Source organism: Bombus impatiens, unplaced genomic scaffold, assembly GCF_000188095.3.
Source record: "Bombus impatiens unplaced genomic scaffold, BIMP_2.2 scf_2242, whole genome shotgun sequence".
NCBI lineage: Eukaryota > Metazoa > Arthropoda > Insecta > Hymenoptera > Apidae > Bombus > Bombus impatiens.
Genome location: NT_178661.1, coordinates 1 through 20,138, shown reverse-complemented (window position 1 = coordinate 20,138; position 20,138 = coordinate 1). Strand labels below are relative to the sequence as shown.

General features: G+C 32.6%; 1 protein-coding gene across 3 annotated transcripts; it reads left to right on the top strand.

The window, feature by feature from the left end:
- Nucleotides 1-417: 417 nt before the first annotated feature.
- Nucleotides 418-18,897, top strand: LOC100742001 (dynein heavy chain 3, axonemal). Of its 3 annotated transcripts, XM_012393259.3 has the most exons (10): nucleotides 418-982; nucleotides 1,513-1,746; nucleotides 2,639-2,868; nucleotides 2,948-3,160; nucleotides 4,314-4,676; nucleotides 4,760-4,970; nucleotides 6,574-6,801; nucleotides 6,867-10,691; nucleotides 12,624-12,929; nucleotides 13,530-18,896. In XM_012393259.3, the coding sequence occupies exons 1-10, from the start codon at nucleotides 977-979 to the stop codon at nucleotides 18,645-18,647; spliced, it is 10,734 nt and encodes a 3,577-aa protein (XP_012248682.2). In that variant the 5' UTR covers nucleotides 418-976; the 3' UTR covers nucleotides 18,648-18,896. The 3 variants fall into 3 exon arrangements, with proteins under 3 accessions (XP_012248682.2, XP_033180303.1, XP_033180304.1); XM_033324412.1 differs by lacking the exons at nucleotides 418-982; nucleotides 1,513-1,746 and adding an exon at nucleotides 1,851-2,253; XM_033324413.1 differs by lacking the exons at nucleotides 418-982; nucleotides 1,513-1,746; nucleotides 2,639-2,868; nucleotides 2,948-3,160; nucleotides 4,760-4,970 and having other exon boundaries at nucleotides 4,591-4,676; nucleotides 13,530-18,897.
- The last annotated feature ends 1,241 nt before the right edge of the window (nucleotides 18,898-20,138 follow it).

Here is a 20,138-nt window from a genome sequence, read left to right as displayed (position 1 = left end):
AGTGTTATTTACAAATGCAAATGTATCTTTTTTTAAATAGAAATACATATTTCTATATATTGATTATTATTATATTGATTATTAGGAATATTCAGTGTACAAATTAAAAATAGTTTTAAAGCTATTTTATCTTTCATTTTGTCATGTGTAGCAAATGAAAGACAGGAAGAATATAAGCACAAGAATATTTGTATCGTATTAAAAACAAGTGTTGAAAATATTAAACATCCAGAATAAGGGACAAAAATTAATATTTTTAATATCTAAATTTGAATTATTATTGATTAGTATATACTATGTTTCAATTGATTAAATTTAATACATTTATCCTACCTATTATTATATGCGTGAACTTTTCCCTTAAATATTTTGTAATTTTAATCTTTTAATTTTATCATGTTAAATAAATGATATCGTTGTATTTACAGCTCTAAATATCTTTAAGTTTACCTTTGTTGGGGTTATTTTATATACAATAAAATTGTAGTATGCTTTTTTACTTAGACTAATTCAAATGGTATATAATTTTTTAATTTTATTTACCTATTTACTACATTTTATTTGCTTTTTGTACCCTTCCCCCTAATAAGTATAGGGGACATCCATATCCTTTACAAAATACCTTACAGTATCTTTAAATTATGTTATCAGAGAACTTAGTTTCTATTACCTTGTTCTCCAGTTGCCTTATCAACTATCCTACTTCTAATTGGTTAAGATTTTACAGGCTTCGAGTGTTTCCAGGTTCTTTATTTCCTTTTACACTCCAGTACCTCATACTAATGGTGAATCTACACTTATTTTGCTTTTGTATCACATTTTATTTATTTATTCTAAAGTAATTTTGATACTCATTATGTATATAATGATAGATTTAATGAGTATTAACTCTTTATGGTTACCATAGTTACCCTTCTATTTACAATTAAAATAACTTCTTCAAGATAGTGAACACATCTAACATATAATTGTTTAAATGAAGGTAATACATTCAAAAAACAATAATTATGTATTTTCTATTAAGATTTACATATGAGAAACAATATATAACCATAGATAAATGTCATAATTTTACTATAATTATGAATTATTTTTTTGTAATTTTACATTATTAAGACTGCAGTATATTATATATATATATATAATTTTTATTTATATGTATGTGGTATATTTAATATTTGTGCATAATTGAAAGTATATTTAGGATAAATTCTTGTATTTACTTTATGTTCATATTGATAAAGTTTCCTAAAATTAAATTTTTAAAATGAAGTGATATTAATGAAATATTAAAATGTGATAATGAAATTTAGTATGAGATTGTAAATTTGCATTTACAAATTTGCATTTGTGTCATAGACAATTAAAAACTAAGGTTAGATAATTTTTTATGGGTAGAATTACACTATACATTCAATTAACTATACGAACATGTTTACATTAATAACATATCATGCAAACAATTTTGGGACATAATTTAATTTACAACATAATTTCTTTATTTCTGGATAGAAGTTTACTAACTCATCAGCAGAATATATAAAAAAATATAAAAATGTGCAAAAAGAAACATCACCACAGTTTGTAAAGTCTTTATCAAATAATATAATTAGCTTGAAAGATTTAGCAGATGGTACATGGTTGTGGAAAACAATCCAAAAAGAGCATATTAAAACAAATAAAAGATGTAAGAATAAAATATTAAAAACAGGAAAGCAAGAAAACAAAATGTTAACAGAAGAAAAGGTAACATATTGTTAATTTTTATTAATATATAAATTAAATTGCAAAAGTCTACACACAAGAATATTTTAAACATAGTAGCAAGTACACATAATTTTATTTATTATGTCAATTGTTTGAATTTCCGTCGATTGAAATTCTGTGTATGGGGTAGAGCATCTTCGCCACAACGTGTTTTCGTGTTTCATATGAAGGTGAATCAATAATTATCCGTAATGCAGCTTTAAATTTTATTTCAGCATAGACAACTTTTTCGATATACACAATCTTCTTATTTTCTATGAATATGAAAATACTTGTTCTGAACATTAAATCACGCATGTAATATCTTTCGTTTAATCTTGTAAATCGACGGTTCCTTAAATTCAAGTTTGAGATATTGACTCATCCTCTGTATAATTCCGATCTCGCACCTTCCGTCTATTACCTACATGATCTATTCAAAGTTCAAAAAGAGTTTAAGTAAACTGGAGGGTTCAAAAAGACATTAATTTTCTTGAAAATTCCATGGTATGATTATGCATTTAATGTTTAATCTACAATATTTTTTACAAGTTACCACAGTATCATTTAGGACATCAAATATAATTTTCTTCTTTAAGAGTTGTACAAGTAAATTGCGGTTATGTGTCGTTGGTAAAATTTGAGGTTTACAGTGCCAATCGAATTGTTCTGATTTCGTGTAGAAAACTTTGCTAAGTCACAGCGACATTATCACTGATTTTTTATCTCAATAATTAGTAAAGAAAACCTTAAATTAATTTTTTGTTGTTCTTGGTTCTATGATAGGATACTTTTTTAAATAATCAACATGATTAGGCAAGGAGTTTTGAAAATACTGCATTTAATTAGTATTTAGTAATACTTAGTTAATATTATCAAATTAAATTTACAGATGTTTCAAATAACTGAAGCTGAAATCCCGAAATCATTAGAAGAGAAAATAGACGATATATTGAACGAAAGTAATAAGAAACCTGAGGAACTTATTAAGGGAAATATTCATAGCAAACCAATATATTTTAAAAACTATTGTATGAGTGACAGCGATTTAAATTATTATGATAATACTCACCTTGAAGCAGCAAAAGAACGTATTTCTGATAGATTGCGGAAATTAGAAGAGTTGGTTTATACAATTTCTAATTACTATGTCCGTTTTCATACATAACAACAATTTTAGAAGAAAAATTTTTATTTGTAGTTTTGATGAACTAATAATGGAATTACAATTAGAAATTATTGATATTTATAAACAATTTCTTATAAAACCTTTGCGCCAGGAACATCCAATTTTAATCATACGGGCGCCTGTTCCGTGGCATCAATCTAAATTGATGGCAGGCCATTTTATGCATTATAATTTATTTATTGGAAATGAAATATTGAGAAATATTCAAAGTTTATATTTTACTAAGTAAGTATTGCAAACATAATATTTTATAATGTAATAATTTTGTATAAGACTTCGTAGATAATTGTAAAAATTAAAAGCGGTGACTATAATAAGTTTTTAATTCTATTGGAACATAGCAATCTTTGTTGGGTATTGAATATAAATGTTTACTATATTTCTAATACACTCTAATCGAAATATGTAGAAATATTTTTTATTGAAAATATATTTTATTTTAAATATTGACAAAATAATTTTCCTAAAAAATTCAGCAAATTGTTAATATAAATATATATATGTATAATCGGCAACGTAAATACATATGTGTCGAATATTTTTTACCACATTATGATATTTACAGTGTTATCATAATCGGTATGTCTCATTTAAACGATGTTACTCATTAATAGTAAAAGTGACACCCGTTCGACCTCATTTATCCATTTCTTCACTTTTCACTGCGACAAATTATTTAAAATTAATTTGATGGAGAATCAAACAAATCATACAAGGAATCATGCACTATCGTAGTTAAGTTGGTTGAACAATTTTAAAAAATATTAAATTATTACTGTAACTTCAACGAGTATCTAAATATGTATTATTGTTCGTGTAACTTTTTTCGATTTGAGCAGCCTAATTTTCTTACATTTAATTAAATTTTATTAAATCGTTATAAGGAGTGGCAAACAAAAGAAGTATGTTATTAGTTAATCTATGATCAACAACAAAATTCTTGTCGAAATATAGGATGCAATACGTAACTGACGCCACGGTTTTCAAGATAATAACTTGACAAAATAACTTTTGATAATAACTTGACAAAAAAATGTTTTTAGTAAAAGTTAATTAGCTTTCAATCGACTAGAAATGTCAATGTAAGTAATTTTCATAAGATTATTTTTTTTAACAAAAAGTCAAGGTCATATTGATTTTTGTCGTTATTTCGAAAAATCATTTCAAGGTCATATTACGGTGGGTAGATGAATTCGTCATGCCATCAGGTACAACAGTATGAAATCAAAGATATGTAGTATCATTTAAAAAAATCAAGATAATCATACGTGCGTTTGAAAAGGATTTAATCTGTTGAAAATTTCTAAAGGATTTATTTTTGAAGCTGTATGCTTCAAGCTTAAAAATCAATGTGTATGAAAATGATTTATTTTTTCAGATATTATGACGTAACGATCGTTAAGCTTGAAGATTTAGGAACTATCCCCATTTCAGCAAATGAAATACAGCCTAAAATGAATTTATTATGTAACAAAGCTGTGGATCAACTTGTTAAGTATTGGCTGGCTGACGTTGCTGAATTTTTTTTAGAGAAGAAACACGCTTGGTCTCGTTTTATTGAGAAACATTATGATGCATCTATATCACTGATTGAAAAATATTTTAGAAGTGTAAATACTCTTTTATCTTTACAATTGCGAATGATGGTGATGAAAACGTTGAATAATATTAGAGATTTTTTTATGGAATACAGTAAAGGAAATTATTTTAAGGGTAATTTTGAGGATCTAATGTTTTACAAGTAAGTGATTTATTAATATAATAATATATTCATATTAGTTTTGATAATTTGTATACATAATGATCATTAAAGTTACATTTTAGAAATCCCTTTATAACAATAATAGTAGAGCCAGAACTTGGTACAATTAAATTAAATTGTAAACCGAGTATTTTAGAAGTACGTGCAATTATTTCAGAATGTTTTGATAAAGTTATTGAAGTTGGGACAGTGATTCCAAAAATTGAAACGATTTTATTTCCTGAATTGAAGAAGCAGGAGTTCTTATTCTCTGTATCACGATATGAAGAATCGGTAAAGGAAATGTTGCAATTTTTGATCTTTTTAATATTAAACATTTTAATCTTTATATAATTTTGTGTTTCATGTTTTCACTTTATATCCTTATTTCTTAAAATCTAGTTTTATACATATTGCTCTGTTTTATTAATTAATTTTGTATGTAATTGTTTTTAAGCTTGTCTATACAATTAATTCTATTTTAAATTTAATATCTGAAAGGTATTCATGCAAAGATAAATGAAATGATTTTTAAATCGAATAAGTAAGTAGAACTATTATTTATGGAATAATTAAATAGATATTACATATATCAAGCTGAAAGAAATTCACTCGGAAAAAGTCTTAATATTAATTAATGCTAAAATTCTCTCGCGGAAAAGTGGCTATATTCCATATGCTTTAATCAAGTAATTGAATCATAACATTTATGCACAGTATTTTTCTTACATATTATACTACGTCATATGTACTTCAAGCAAGAATAGAAAGAAGAAAAATTATGCGGGTAAAAAACCAGTCAGGTATATTGCGAGACTAAGTGATAGCCCAAAAACCAGTCAGATATACCGCGAGATTAAATGATAGCTCACTCAACATTTCTCTTTATTTCTAAATATATAGTATTTCCTGTTTAAGTGGCAGCGCTCAAATGTCTGAAAAAATATGAATGATACGAAAAAATGTTTTACACAAAAACATATATTTTATAGTATCGAGGGAGACATACTATACTGTTATCTATTTGATCTCGCGATGATCTTGAAATATTCTGTAAAGGTGACATTAAAATTTTTAAATCGATACTTTCATTTTTTAGTACATATCCTTGTAGTTGATATTCAGACGTTTTCAAAACACTACGAGTTTGTAGCGTTCTTTCGCACTATCCGCCACATATAAACTTTTGCATTCGGTAGAGCAATACGTTTTTATTCAAAACTTTTTCTTGACCCATTTAAAAAAGGAAACGATAACAATATAATACGACGTTACCTAGGAATCTACAGGGTGACAAGAAACTGTTTGTCGTGGCTTTTGGAGGTGATGCTGTATCTTCGGATCCGTGGAGAAATTGAATTGGAAAAATTGATCTTGGGCACAATTTTCACAATCAAATTTTTAGTACTCATCACGAGAAACAAAAGTTTCAAAGGAACTATATCTAGGAACTGGGTCGCAAATAACCCTCTCTGTTAGAAAAAAATATTTGAAGTTTCATTAATCCTTAAACTGATTTTATTCGTATGTTAAAGTCAGATGTAACACAAAATAACAGATCGGTTCCAATTCGAAGGGATAACCACTTCTTAATGTCATAACATATACTTAAGTAGTTAGGTAGGCACCTCGATAACAGCTCATAAGGAATTTAATACGCACAAACGTTTCAAGTGGGCTATCATTATCTCCCGTTCTGTATATTTTAACTGGTGTATTACTTGAGGCGACGTATAATCTCTATAAGAATTGAATTTTACGAAGAATTTTATTGCATTTCAAAATAATAAACCACTCGCTATTTCATGGTAGCTTTTGATATCGTATGATTAATTTCATATTTTACAAGCTCTATTCTCATTAGTTTCATCATTGTAACATGAAATAAATATTGTAGGTTTTAAGCATAATCACTGATGTACTAAATGTTGTCAGTGCTCATACGATGGGTCCACAAATTTATTTGAAATGTTACGAAGATTTTTTGTACATAATCGATGGCCAAGCTAAACGAAATTTAGACAACTTTTTTAAGATTGAACCCATGCCATATCTACATGAATTTGAACAAAAAATAAAAAGTTACGACCAACTTAGAGAAGAAATTTCAATGTTTCGTAACAAGGTAAACGTATAAATGATAAATATTTCGCAATAATGTATCAATTCTATCTATATTTTTAATTTTAGATTCCTCTAAACTTGGTAGAAATTGATTGCACCATTTTAAATAACACTTTAAGGCAAATCCTTTATGATCTTCGCACAGTTATTTGTAATTTCTTTGCAAATGAGTTACGATCCAATAATCGAGATTTGTGCTCTAATTTTGATACAATAGCAGAAAATATTTCAAAAATGCCTGAAAAGACTCAAGATGTTGTTGAGTTGTACAATTACTTGTGCGAGAGTCGAGATTCGACCATGTTTAATTTGAAAAGAAAATTATTGCGTTCTGTAGAATTGATTTTATTCCTTTTTAATTATCAAGCACCAACGGATGATGACATTCACTTAAATACTCGCACCATCACATGGCCGAAAGAAATGGAAACCGTAATGGATCTAGCAAACACAAGATTAAATATGAGAAAAGAATATCTTGAGGAAGTATTGCGTATAAGAAGGGATAATTTTGAACAAAAAATACATAACATGAAATTGGCAATCGACCAATTTAAGAAGAAGGATCCACCTGTACTGACTATGGAGGAGATGGAAGATGCGGTATTGGAAATTGAACATCTTTCTAAAGGGATGGAAGAGATTAGGATAGAAGTTGAAGAGATCAATGAAGAAGAAGGACTTTTAGACATGGAATTGAGTCCATACTTATTAGTTCCCACGATGTCAACGGTTGTCAATGCACTCGATACTCTATGGCATACGGTATTAGATTTTCATAAGAATTATGATAGATGGTTCAATGGTCCATTTTCTGATCTCGATGCCGAAGAAATTAAAGATGAGACTGATAATATCTGGCGCACATTATATAGGCTGGCTCGTATTCTTACCGACATTCCGGGTGCGCGAAAAATTACTGAAATGATTCGTGGAAAAGTAGAGAAGTTCAAACAATACATCCCACTTTTACAAATTATTTGTACTCCTGGATTACAGGACCGACATTGGAAGCAAATTAGCAAAGTAGTAAATGTGGATATAGTACCAACGCCCACAAGTAGTCTCTTTGACATGGTAGAACTGGGATTATTGGTTCATATAAGTAGACTTGAAGAAATATCGTCTGCTGCTATCAAAGAACACGCGCTCCAACAAAATTTACGAAGGATGAAGGAAGAATGGACAGATGTTAGGTTTCAATTCATACTATATCGTGAAACTGGTGTTCACATATTATCCGCTGTAGATGATATTCATCAATTATTAGACGATCATATTTTGAAAGCTCAAACGATGAGAAGTTCTCCCTTTATAAAAGCTTTCGAAGAGGAGATGCAGGCGTGGGAAAATAAATTACTGCAAATGCAGGATATCATTGATCAGTGGTTAATGTGTCAAGCAACTTGGATGTATCTGGAACCGATATTTAGCAGCGAAGATATAATGCGTCAAATGCCGACAGAAGCAAAGCATTTTAGAAGGATGGATAAAATTTGGCGTAAGATCATGGCATACGCTGTCGAACATAGTCGTGTACTTGATGCTACAGGCATGCTAAATATATTGCAAGAATTAACGTTATGTAACTCATTATTGGAAGAAATACAGAAAGGTTTAAACGAATATCTAGAGAAGAAACGTTTATTCTTCCCAAGGTTTTTCTTTCTGTCAAATGACGAACTCTTAGAAATACTCTCTGAAACTAAGGATCCACAGAGAGTACAGCCCCACTTGAAGAAGTGTTTTGAAGGTATTAGTAAATTGCGATTTACTAAAGATGAAGAAATTATTGGAATGTTATCGGATGAAGAAGAGTATGTTCCATTAAGTGGAAAGATTTATCCAGCGGATGCAAAAGGCATGGTTGAGAAATGGTTGTGTCAAGTAGAAGAACTTATGAGAGCTTCCCTTCGAGACATTGCCGAGGAAAGTATTATCGCATATTTCGATACTGTTAGAGAAGAATGGATATTTTCTTGGCCTGGTCAAATTGTTATTTGTTGCAGTCAAATACATTGGACTAGCGAAGTTTGCGAATCATTCGAAGATCATTCTACGAGAGATTATTTACAGACATGTAATCATCAAATAGAAAAAACGGTCACTTTAGTGAGAGGTAGATTGGAACCGGGCGCGAGAATAACAATAAATGCTTTGATTGTGATAGATGTTCATGCTCGAGATGTAGTACGACTGCTCATTGACAAACAAGTGACTAACATTATGGATTTTGATTGGATATCACAACTGAGATATTATTGGTTGGACAATAGTATTTTGGTCACAATAATTACGACCTCTGTAGCATATGCTTTCGAGTATCTTGGGAATACTCCAAGACTTGTAATAACACCATTAACTGATCGATGCTACAGAACTTTAATGAGTGCATTAAAATTAAATCTTGGTGGTTCACCCGAAGGCCCCGCAGGAACTGGTAAAACAGAAACAGCAAAAGATCTTGCAAAAGCTGTCGCTAAACAATGCGTCGTTTTCAATTGTTCGGATGGACTTGATTTTCAAGCAATGGGTAAATTTTTTAAAGGGCTTGCACAATCTGGAGCATGGGCCTGTTTTGATGAATTTAACAGAATAGATCTAGAAGTTCTCTCGGTGATTGCTCAGCAAATTTTAACCATTCAGATGGCTATAAGTTTACAATTGGAGAAGTTTATGTTCGAGGGTACAGAGATTAAATTAAATCCCACTTACTATGTTATCATAACAATGAATCCTGGTTATGCTGGACGTCAAGAACTTCCTGATAATTTAAAAGTTCTTTTCCGTACAGTAGCAATGATGGTACCAGATTACGCTATGATAGGAGAAATTACTTTATATTCTTTCGGTTTCATAGACGCCAAGAATCTTGCAGAGAAGATAGTTCATACGTATAAATTATGTTCTGAACAGTTAAGTTCACAAAATCATTATGATTATGGCATGCGAGCTGTAAAAACTGTGCTTACTGCTGCTGGAAATTTGAAGTTGAAATATCCCATGCAAAATGAATCTGTTTTGATTCTTCAAGCGATCATTGACGTCAATCTTCCGAAATTTTTGGCTCAAGATATTCCTCTATTTAATGGGATATACACAGATCTTTTCCCTGATACCAGTTTACCAGAACCTTATCGCGAGGAATTAATAGAGTTAGTTAGAAATGTTTTGAAGAAACGAAATCTTCAAGCCACGCCTTGGTACATGGAAAAAATAATCCAAATTTACGAGATGTTGTTGGTACGTCATGGTTTGATGATCGTAGGTCGTACATTAAGCGGAAAAACCCAAGCGTATCAGGTTTTGGCCGAAGCTTTGGGCGAGTTAGCTGGTAAAAGACGCGCTACTATGAGAGAATTTTCAACGATTTATAAGATTATTAATCCAAAAGCTATTACTTTGGATCAGTTATATGGTAGTTTTGATCCAGTATCGCACGAATGGAGCGATGGTGTCTTGGCAAACATTTTCAGGGAATTTGCGCAAGCTATATCGCCTGAACGGAAGTGGATAGTTTTCGATGGACCTGTTGATGCTATATGGATTGAAAGTATGAATACGGTGCTTGATGATAATAAGAAACTCTGCCTGATGTCTGGAGAAATTATACAAATGTCACATAAAATGAATATGATGTTTGAACCAGCTGATTTGGAACATGCTTCACCAGCTACTGTCAGTAGATGTGGCATGATTTATATGGAACCATCTCAACTTGGTTGGAATGCATTATTTGACTCATACAAAACATACCTTAAAAATAAGTTACTTATCGAACAATATGAGTTAATTATTGAATTGATCGAATGGTTGACAGAGCCAATTCTGTATTTTGTACAGTATTATTGTAAAACATTTGTGGAAGCGTCAGATCTTCATATGTTCTTAGTAAGTAGAAATATATTTCTAATATATTTACATTAATTGTATGGTAGATGCGTTCTTAACCTCTTCTCAGATAATAGATATACATACAGAATTGTAACATTATATATATGTAATATATTTGTCGGAGATGAAAGGACATCGAAGTATGTCGGAGATGAAAGAACACCGGAGCCTCCCCTTTGGAACTTCAGGATAATCCCCTAACATTGTAATCTAGAGTCTACTATAGCTGTAATTAAACAATCGTAGTTATTCAATCCGATTGTAATTGTTCGAGATTAGTGAGCTTTGGCTCGAGGCGACAGTCTGTCGCCCAACGTAGCCGCGGTCAACGGGACGGGCGCTTCGTCTAACAAAGGTGTGGAGTGATAGTATGATCCTCATTAAAGGAAATACCCATAGAGGTACCTCTTTTTTTATTTATTTATTTATTAAAATTACAATCAATTCTCGCGTTGAGAATAATAGAGGTACCTAACAGTAAAACATTCCAACGGTTCCTCCGGACAATGAATACCAGATGTTGAGGCACCTACACAGCACAAGTTCAGTTAGCCCGAGGACCCGTTACAGAACGTTCGGCAGTGTATTGGCTTACGCAAATAATAGATGGCGAAGAGCTCACATGGCCAGCTTTTAAGGAACAATTCGTCGCGCACTTCGGTGGCCACGAAACAGCAGCCTCATCGCTAATCAAGGTATCCGAGGAATTACAGCGGGAGAACGAAACACCAGGGGCGTACGGAAACCGTCTTGTCTCCCTCCTGGCTTCGAAGTGGCAACATTTAACAAGGGAAGAGATAATCACCGCCACCGTTCTCTATCTGCTGGGCTCGCGCGACGAACGTTTTAAACGACTAGCACTCACGAGTGATATCAAGTCGGTGAAACAATTCCAAAGAGAAATGAAGCCTTTCTTCTACGAGGAGAGGCGGACGTCCCCATCACGGAGGCCATCATCGGGCTCCGAAAATAAACGAAGCAGGTCACCCGCCCTCCGGATCAAGTGCCGCCACTGCGGTTCTTATGAACATACGATATCTGAATGCCGCCAGAGGACGAAGTTGGAACCGAGGAAAACTATTATGGAGCACACCCCACATCTAAGGACACGAGATCCTCGGATTCGTCGAGTATAGCCCTCGTCCCGAAAGTAAGGGAAATTGACGTCGCTGTCAATTGGTCACTTTGGGACAAAGACTGCCTGTCCGTTTGAAAGATCTTAATTACCAAAAAAACCCAGGTTTTATAACGGGTCCTCGGGCTAACTGAACTTGTGCTGTGCGAGGGCCTCAACATCTGATATTCATTGTCCGAAGGAACCGTTGGAATGTTTTACTGTTAGATACCTCTATGGGTATTTCTTTTAATAAGGGTCATACTATCGCTCCACACCTTTGTTAGGCGAAGCGCCCGTCTCGTTGACCGCGGCTATGTTGGGCGACAGACTGTCACCTCGAGCCAAAGCTCACCATCACTAGTCTCGAACGATTACAATCGGATTAGCTAATTACAGCTATAGTAGACTCTAGATTACAATGTTAGGGGATTATCCCGAAGTTCCAGGGGGAGGCTTCGATGCCCTTTCATCTCCGACATATTTATAATATGTAAGATCTCAACGATTGATATAATGTCTGAAAATAGCAAAAAAGTTATACTGTTCTACAATTTAAGCGAATTTCACATGTTCCGTTGTGCGTTATAGGAGTTATTTATTATATTGATTGAATACTTTATCTTTTTCAAACATGCTTCTTTTTTTGTTGAAATTCCATCTTTAATTATTCTTATAATGAATCTCTAATCTGTTATTATATTAATAGCATCAAAACGCTAAGAGTATAAAATTGGTAAAAATTAGACTAGACTTTATAGATCTTGAAATTCAGATCTGGATTTAATATATATTATTATAACTATTTATTTTAGTCTTTTACAAAACTTTTCACTGCAATGCTGGATGGAGAAACACAAGTTAGCACAGTTTGGCTTCAATGTGTTTTATTATTTAGTATGATTTGGGGAATGTGTTCAACACTAACGAGCGATAGCAGGAAGGCTTTTGACGTTTATTTAAGAAAATTATCACTTGGAAATGTCGAAGAATATCCGAAACCAAAAGCTTTTAAATTGACGAAACAGCAGCTTTTTCCTGATAAAGGAACCGTTTACGATTGGATATATGATAAAAGAAATAATGGATCTTGGATACCGTGGATGGACACAACGTTACAAGTATTAAATATTTTAATAAGCATTATTTCAATTCTTCTTTCCTTTTTGCAATACTACGTTACATTTGTAAAATGTCTCAAACATAATACAGATAGTCTTTCTGTGTTTCGTAATGATTGAATTGAAGTATAAATGGATTATTTTCCCAAAATAATTACAAAATATTGATGTAGTCTAATAACTATTTTTAACATTAGAAGGTTTTGATATAGAAATGTTGTCATATTCATGAAGCAGTTTATTAATTTCAAAAATATTACAATTGTTTAATATGAATAATTACTCTTCTTTTAATAATAGTTATGATCTTATTACTTATTATTATTTCATTTAATCTACTAAATTTGTGTGGTCTTTTGTCGAATTACAATAGTTCATAATTCGATTACCAAATGTTATAAAAATATTTACTATAAACGTAGAGAATAATTTTTCTTGGTGCTTAAAATAAAAATGATACTATTATTCTAAATATATAATCCACAATAACGTTCCAAATGAATACTTTGTAAATTTCTATTTCTTTCTGAATAGATTTTACCGTAAGAGGCAAATTTAATGTCAATTTATGTGTCTAATTCATCTTTTTTTGTATCTTAGGCGTCTTTGTTACCCGATGTAAAATCAAATGGATTGATTATACCAACAACTGAAGTAGTAATTCAGTATTTCTTTATCAGAAATCTTCTACATAGAGCAATACCTATTTTATTTGTTGGGCCAACTGGTACCGGCAAATCAGTTATTGTATTAGATTATTTGCAGTTTCTACCTAGACAAAGATATATAGAGAATATTGTAAACTTCAGTGCTCGTACCACTGCTGCTCAAACCCAAGAGATAGTGATGTCTAAGTTAGATCGTAGAAGGAAAGGTGTATATGGCCCACAAATGGGAAAGAAATGCGTACTATTCGTTGACGATCTAAGTATGCCGCAGGTAGAACAATACGGAGCTCAACCGCCAATTGAACTCATCCGTCAATGGGTGGATCATGGGCACTGGTTCGATTTAAAAGATACGACAATGTTATATTTAGTGGATATGTTTCTAATTTGTGCTATGTTGCCACCCGGAGGTGGTTCCAACATGGTCACACCCAGATTAACTCGGCACATGCATATAATTGGTATCGACTTTTTTGAAGAGGTGACAATGACCAAAATCTTCTCCTCGATTCTTGATTCGCACTTTGCAAAGGGATTTGTATCAGAAATTTCAAGATTAGGAAAAATGATTGTAAACGCAACGATGGATATATTTCTCAACGCGATCAAAACCTTTCTACCTACTCCAGCAAAAAGTCATTATACATTTAATTTGCGTGACTTCAGCCGGGTTATTAAGGGTATACTTTTGGTACCAGCCTCTAAAATGAAGGACCCGGATAAACTAATTAGACTATGGGTTCACGAAGTGTATAGAGTTTTCCATGATAGACTGGTGGATGATAACGATCGAGAAACATTGTTTGAAATGGTTCAGTATACTTGTTACGATCAGTTACGACAACCGCTGGGAAAAGTACTTAACAGACTATTACAAGAAGGAGAAACAATAACAAGTTCTCACATGCGTGACCTCTTCTTTGGTAATTATATAGAACCCGATGCTGAACCGAAAATATATGATGAAGTGATAGATCTTGAAGATTTACAACAAAAAATGGACTATTATTTAACAGAGTACAATATGCTTTCTAAGACACCTATGTCGTTAGTTTTATTCAGATATGCTATTGAACACGTTTCTCGCACTTCACGAATATTGCAACAAGAAAGTGGAAATGCTCTTCTAATAGGAATAGGTGGATCGGGTAGAAGTTCGTGCGCTAAATTGGCAACTAACATGTGCGAATATATTCTGTATCAGATTGAAATTACTACGACTTACGAATTTTCGGAATGGCGAGAAGACCTAAAAAAGTTGTTATTACGTGTCGGATGTGATGGAAAATCTACTACCTTTATTTTTGGCGATCATCAAATAAAAGATGAATCTTTCGTCGAAGATATAAATATGGTTTTAAACACTGCCGATGTACCAAATTTATACGATACTGAAGAAAAGGCTGAAATCTTAGATAAAATGACGAATATAATGCATAGCATTGGTGGGAGAAAAGTTGAAATTACTCCTATGATTCTTTACAACTTATTCCTCGAGAGGATAATAAAAAACCTTCACTGGATTTTAACAATGTCTCCAATAGGAGATAAGTTTAGAAATCGCTTGCGAATGTTCCCCTCACTGATAAACTGCTGTACTATTGATTGGTATACAGTTTGGCCTGAAGATGCCCTAGAAAAGGTAGCACGAGTATCATTGCAAAATGTTAACATCAGTATGGATTTACGAGAAAAATGTGTTTACATGTCTAAAAAGTTCCATATAAGTATCGCATTGGCTAGTGAAGATTATTATAAGACACAAGGTAGAAGATACTACATAACACCGACGAGTTTCTTAGAACTTATTAAATTGTTTTGCAGGCTGTATGATCAAAAAATCAAAGAAATTACCGAGCAACAAATGCGGTACGAAATGGGATTGGAAAGGTTGGATTTCGCAGCAGAACAAATAGCGGTTATGAAACAGGAACTTCAAGCCTTGCAACCTAAATTACTGGCACAATCCGAGTTGAGCAATAAGCTTATGGTTAGAATAGAGCAGGATACTATCAACATTGAAGCAAGAAAGGAGATTGTAGGTGCAGAAGAAGCTTTAGCAAACGAAGCTGCAGCTGCTGCACAGGCTATAAAAGATGATTGCGAAAGCGATCTAGCCGAAGCTACACCTGCATTAGAAGCTGCTTTAACTGCGCTGGATACCTTGAAACCTGCCGACATTAGTATTGTGCGATCAATGAAAAGTCCACCAGCGGGCGTAAGATTAGTAATGGAAGCTATTTGCGTTTTAAAAGGAATCAAACCTGAAAAAGTTCAAGATCCAACAACTGGTCGAGTTGTGGAAGATTACTGGCCAGCTTCTATAAGGATATTGGGCGATATGAGATTTCTCGAGAGTTTGAAAAACTTTGATAAAGACAACATACCACCGGCATACATGAAAATAATTCGTGAAAAATTTATAAATGACAGAGGTTTTCAACCGGAAGCTATTAAAAAGGTTTCCACGGCATGTGAAGGTCTTTGCAAGTGGGTACGAGCGATTGAAGTTTATGATCGAGTGATTAAAGTCGTTGCACCAAAACAAGCAATGCTGGCAGAAGCTGAAGCCGCCCTTGCTAAACAAATGGAGGCTTTAAACGCTAAGAGAGCCCTTCTTCAGGAAGTTACTCAGAAGTTACAGTCGCTCAATGACGAATTTGCCGAGTGCATGAGAGAGAAGAAGAAGCTCGAAGATCAAATTGATTACTGCAAGAAAAAATTAGATAGAGCTGAAAAATTGTTAAGTGGTTTAAGTGGAGAGAAAAATAGATGGCAAGAAACAGCTACGATATTAGGTGCAAGCCTTAATAATGTTATTGGCGACGTTTTATTGTCTTCAGGAGTAGTCGCATATTTTGGAGCCTTCACAATAGAGTACAGAAATAAATTAATCGCAGAATGGCACAAATCTTGTGTAGAAACAGCAATTCCATGTGGAAGAAAGTTTAATTTGATTGATATTTTAGGTAAACAAGTAGAAATTAGAGCATGGATCATTTTTGGTTTACCGGCAGATAACTTTTCTGTAGAAAATGGAATAATTGTAAAAAACGCTGATCGATGGCCACTTATGATCGACCCGCAAAATCAAGCAAACAAATGGATAAAAAATATGGAGAAAGAAAATAATTTATCAGTTATTAAACTTTCTGATCCAAATTATGTGAAAATAGTGGACACTTGTATACAGCTTGGCACACCTGTTTTGTTGGAGAATATTTTAGAAGAAATAGACGCAATATTAGAACCTGTGCTTCTTAAAAATATTTACAAAGAACGTGGTATCTTATATATGAAGTTTGGTGAAAACATAATTGAATATAATTCTGATTTTCGATTTTATATTACGACGCGTTTAAGGAATCCACATTATTTACCAGAGGTAGTTGTGAAAGTAACATTATTAAATTTTATGATTACACCTCAAGGACTTCAGGATCAGTTACTAGGTATAGTCGTTGCTAAGGAATTACCCGTACTGGAAGAACGCAAGAATCAGTTGATTATAGAAGGTGCAAAGAATAAAAAGATATTGGAGGAAATAGAGGATAAAATTTTAGAAGTTTTATCCGCTTCGGAGGGCAATATTTTGGAGGATGAAACAGCAATTACGATATTGTCAACTTCGAAAACACTGGCAGAAGACATCGAAGCCAAGCAAGAGGTAGCTGCTAAAACAGCGATAGAAATTGATAATGCTCGTAATGAATATAAACCTGTTTCGAGGCACGGGTCTGTTCTGTTCTTCTGTATTTCCGAATTGGCAAACATTGATCCTATGTACCAGTATTCTTTACCGTGGTTCATTCATCTCTATGAAATGTCAATAGCAAACAGTGAAAGGAGCGAAGATCTAAATAATCGAATAAAAAATTTAAATACATATTTCACAGCTAGTATTTATAGAAACGTGTGTCGTTCTTTATTTGAAAAGGATAAATTGATATTCTCTTTTGTTCTGTGTGGTGGTCTTTTACGTGCTGATAAAAAGATAGATGAAGAACTTTGGACATTTTTGTTGGCAGGTGACGTAGCTCTAGATAATCCTTACCCTAATCCTGGCTCTCCTTGGTTAACTGATAAATCTTGGAATGAAATAGTTAGAGCTACAAATTTACCTGAACTTGGAAAGCTACAACAATCCTTTGAAACACAAACGTTATATTGGAAGGCTTATTATGACTCATCTAATCCTCAGGAAGAATCTTTTCCATATCCATTCCAAAATGAGGGAGAAAATTTAAAGAAGCTAATTATACTTAAATGTATAAGACCAGATAAAATTGTGGCTGCTGTGCGAATGTTTGTTATATATAACATGGGACAGTCTTTTGTAGAACCACCGCCATTTGATCTTCAAGCATGTTATAGCGATTCTAGTAACGTAACTCCTCTTGTTTTTATTCTTTCTCCTGGATCTGATCCAATGGCAGGCTTAATTAGATTTTCAGAAGATTATGGAGTACCAAAAGAGAATTTGATGTCTATATCATTGGGACAAGGTCAAGGTCCAATAGCAGTGAACATGATAAATAGAGGAATAAAAAGAGGAGAGTGGGTAGTACTTCAAAATTGCCATTTGGCAGTGTCTTGGATGAAAGAATTGGACAGAATTTGCGATGAAATTATTATACCAGAAAATACGCATCCCAAATTTCGATTGTGGTTAACCAGCTATCCATCGAAGGATTTTCCAATCTCTATTTTACAAAATGGAGTTAAAATGACTAATGAACCACCAAAAGGATTGAAGAATAATCTACTGAGGAGTTATTTGAATGATCCCATATCAGACACAAAGTTCTTTAACAGCTGTAATAAAATAAGTGAATGGAGGAGCCTCCTTTTTTCTTTATGCTTCTTTCATGCTGTTGTTCAAGAAAGACGTAATTTTGGCCCATTAGGCTGGAATATACCATATGAATTTAATGAATCAGATCTCCGCATTAGTATGTTACAACTACAGGTAAGATTATGTAAAGCAAATCCCTACTCTTTATGCATAATAGAACATTTTTCATTCAAAAGAGTAAAATTCATATGTTGAAATTCTGCTCCGTTTGGAACAGAAACAAATATATTACGTATTATCTTAAATAAATTCGCTTGTTATGGTTAAAAATGAAATAATCTTGTTATGGTCAACAAATTATTGTAAAACGTCTAAATCTTTTAGTTGTGAAGAACAAACACTTGCGAGATTCATTATTGTTATAATAGATCAATTTGCATTTTACAATTCGAAGATTAAATTAGTATTGTATAATAACTGTAAATGCCTCGAAAAATTGCAATCTTTATGCATTTTTTATTCATATTTATATTCATATTTATATATTTTTATTTATATTAATTCACAGTATGTAATTAACAATAATCGATAAAGTAGTTTTTCCACTCGTCACTACAAAATACTGTATTAAATGCTAAATGTGTATATTATTATATTTTGTGGTATTACCATACAAGCTGATATTGATATGGTGGTACAACTGAAAATAGTTCGATTATATGAAGAAATAAGTCCAAAATGTAAAGTGATACTTTTTCGCGTAGCATTTCATTCTCGAATAAATCGACGTTGAATATACGCCAAGTACGCGTACATTTACCTACGCACGATCTCACTTACTCCTATCTCTAATGGATATTACTTCAAAGTTTGTATCGTTTTTGCATTCAAACATTTGATACAAAATTTTGTACAAAAAAGTATTACTGATTTCGAAATGTACTAAAATTTAATTAAAAAAGTAATTTCTATTTTATTTATACTTTATTTAGACACATATTCAATAACGGTTAGAATTACTTACTTACTCGCTAAACATAACATATTACTGTAGTATCGTGGAAATTAAGATATACATTTTTTCCTGATTACTTACGATTTATTAATAATGAATTGAATATACAGGTATTAATTGGACAGAAAACGATGTTTGTTTAACTGAAATTAAATACTCGTATCTATCTCAAATAACTTTACAGTTATTTGGCAACTCTCGTCACAACGAATCTAACACACACACACACACACTCTCTCTCTCTCTCTCTCTCTCTCTCTCTCTCTCTGGTGTCTCGATCAACTCTGACTCTCGCAACACACTCACTTTTCGACTCGCATACTCTGACCTTTCGGTCATCCCTCCTTGAAACACGAAACCGTCCTTCTGCTCTAACGTTGTTTGTTGTTTTTCTCATATCTCTGTAAGAACTAGATGACTTTAATCACATAGGCGCTCTTAAATGTAAACGAACCATAGAAGGACGACGTACACGGTTTTTTCTATTTTCAACCGATCTCTAATTCAAATTACTTTACGATATTACATTACATATATTGCAATTCTTTTTTTTTCCGTCTTGATCGATCAGCAGTGAGTCATAAACTACATGAAAAATAACTTTTTTTTTATATATATATTTACGTGGAGGAAATCCGCACGGACGCTAGGCCGCTTCTGGGGAAAGCGGCGTGGTAGTGTCATACTCCAACCGACTAAAACCTCCACGATGACCGTCCCGGCTGCGATCG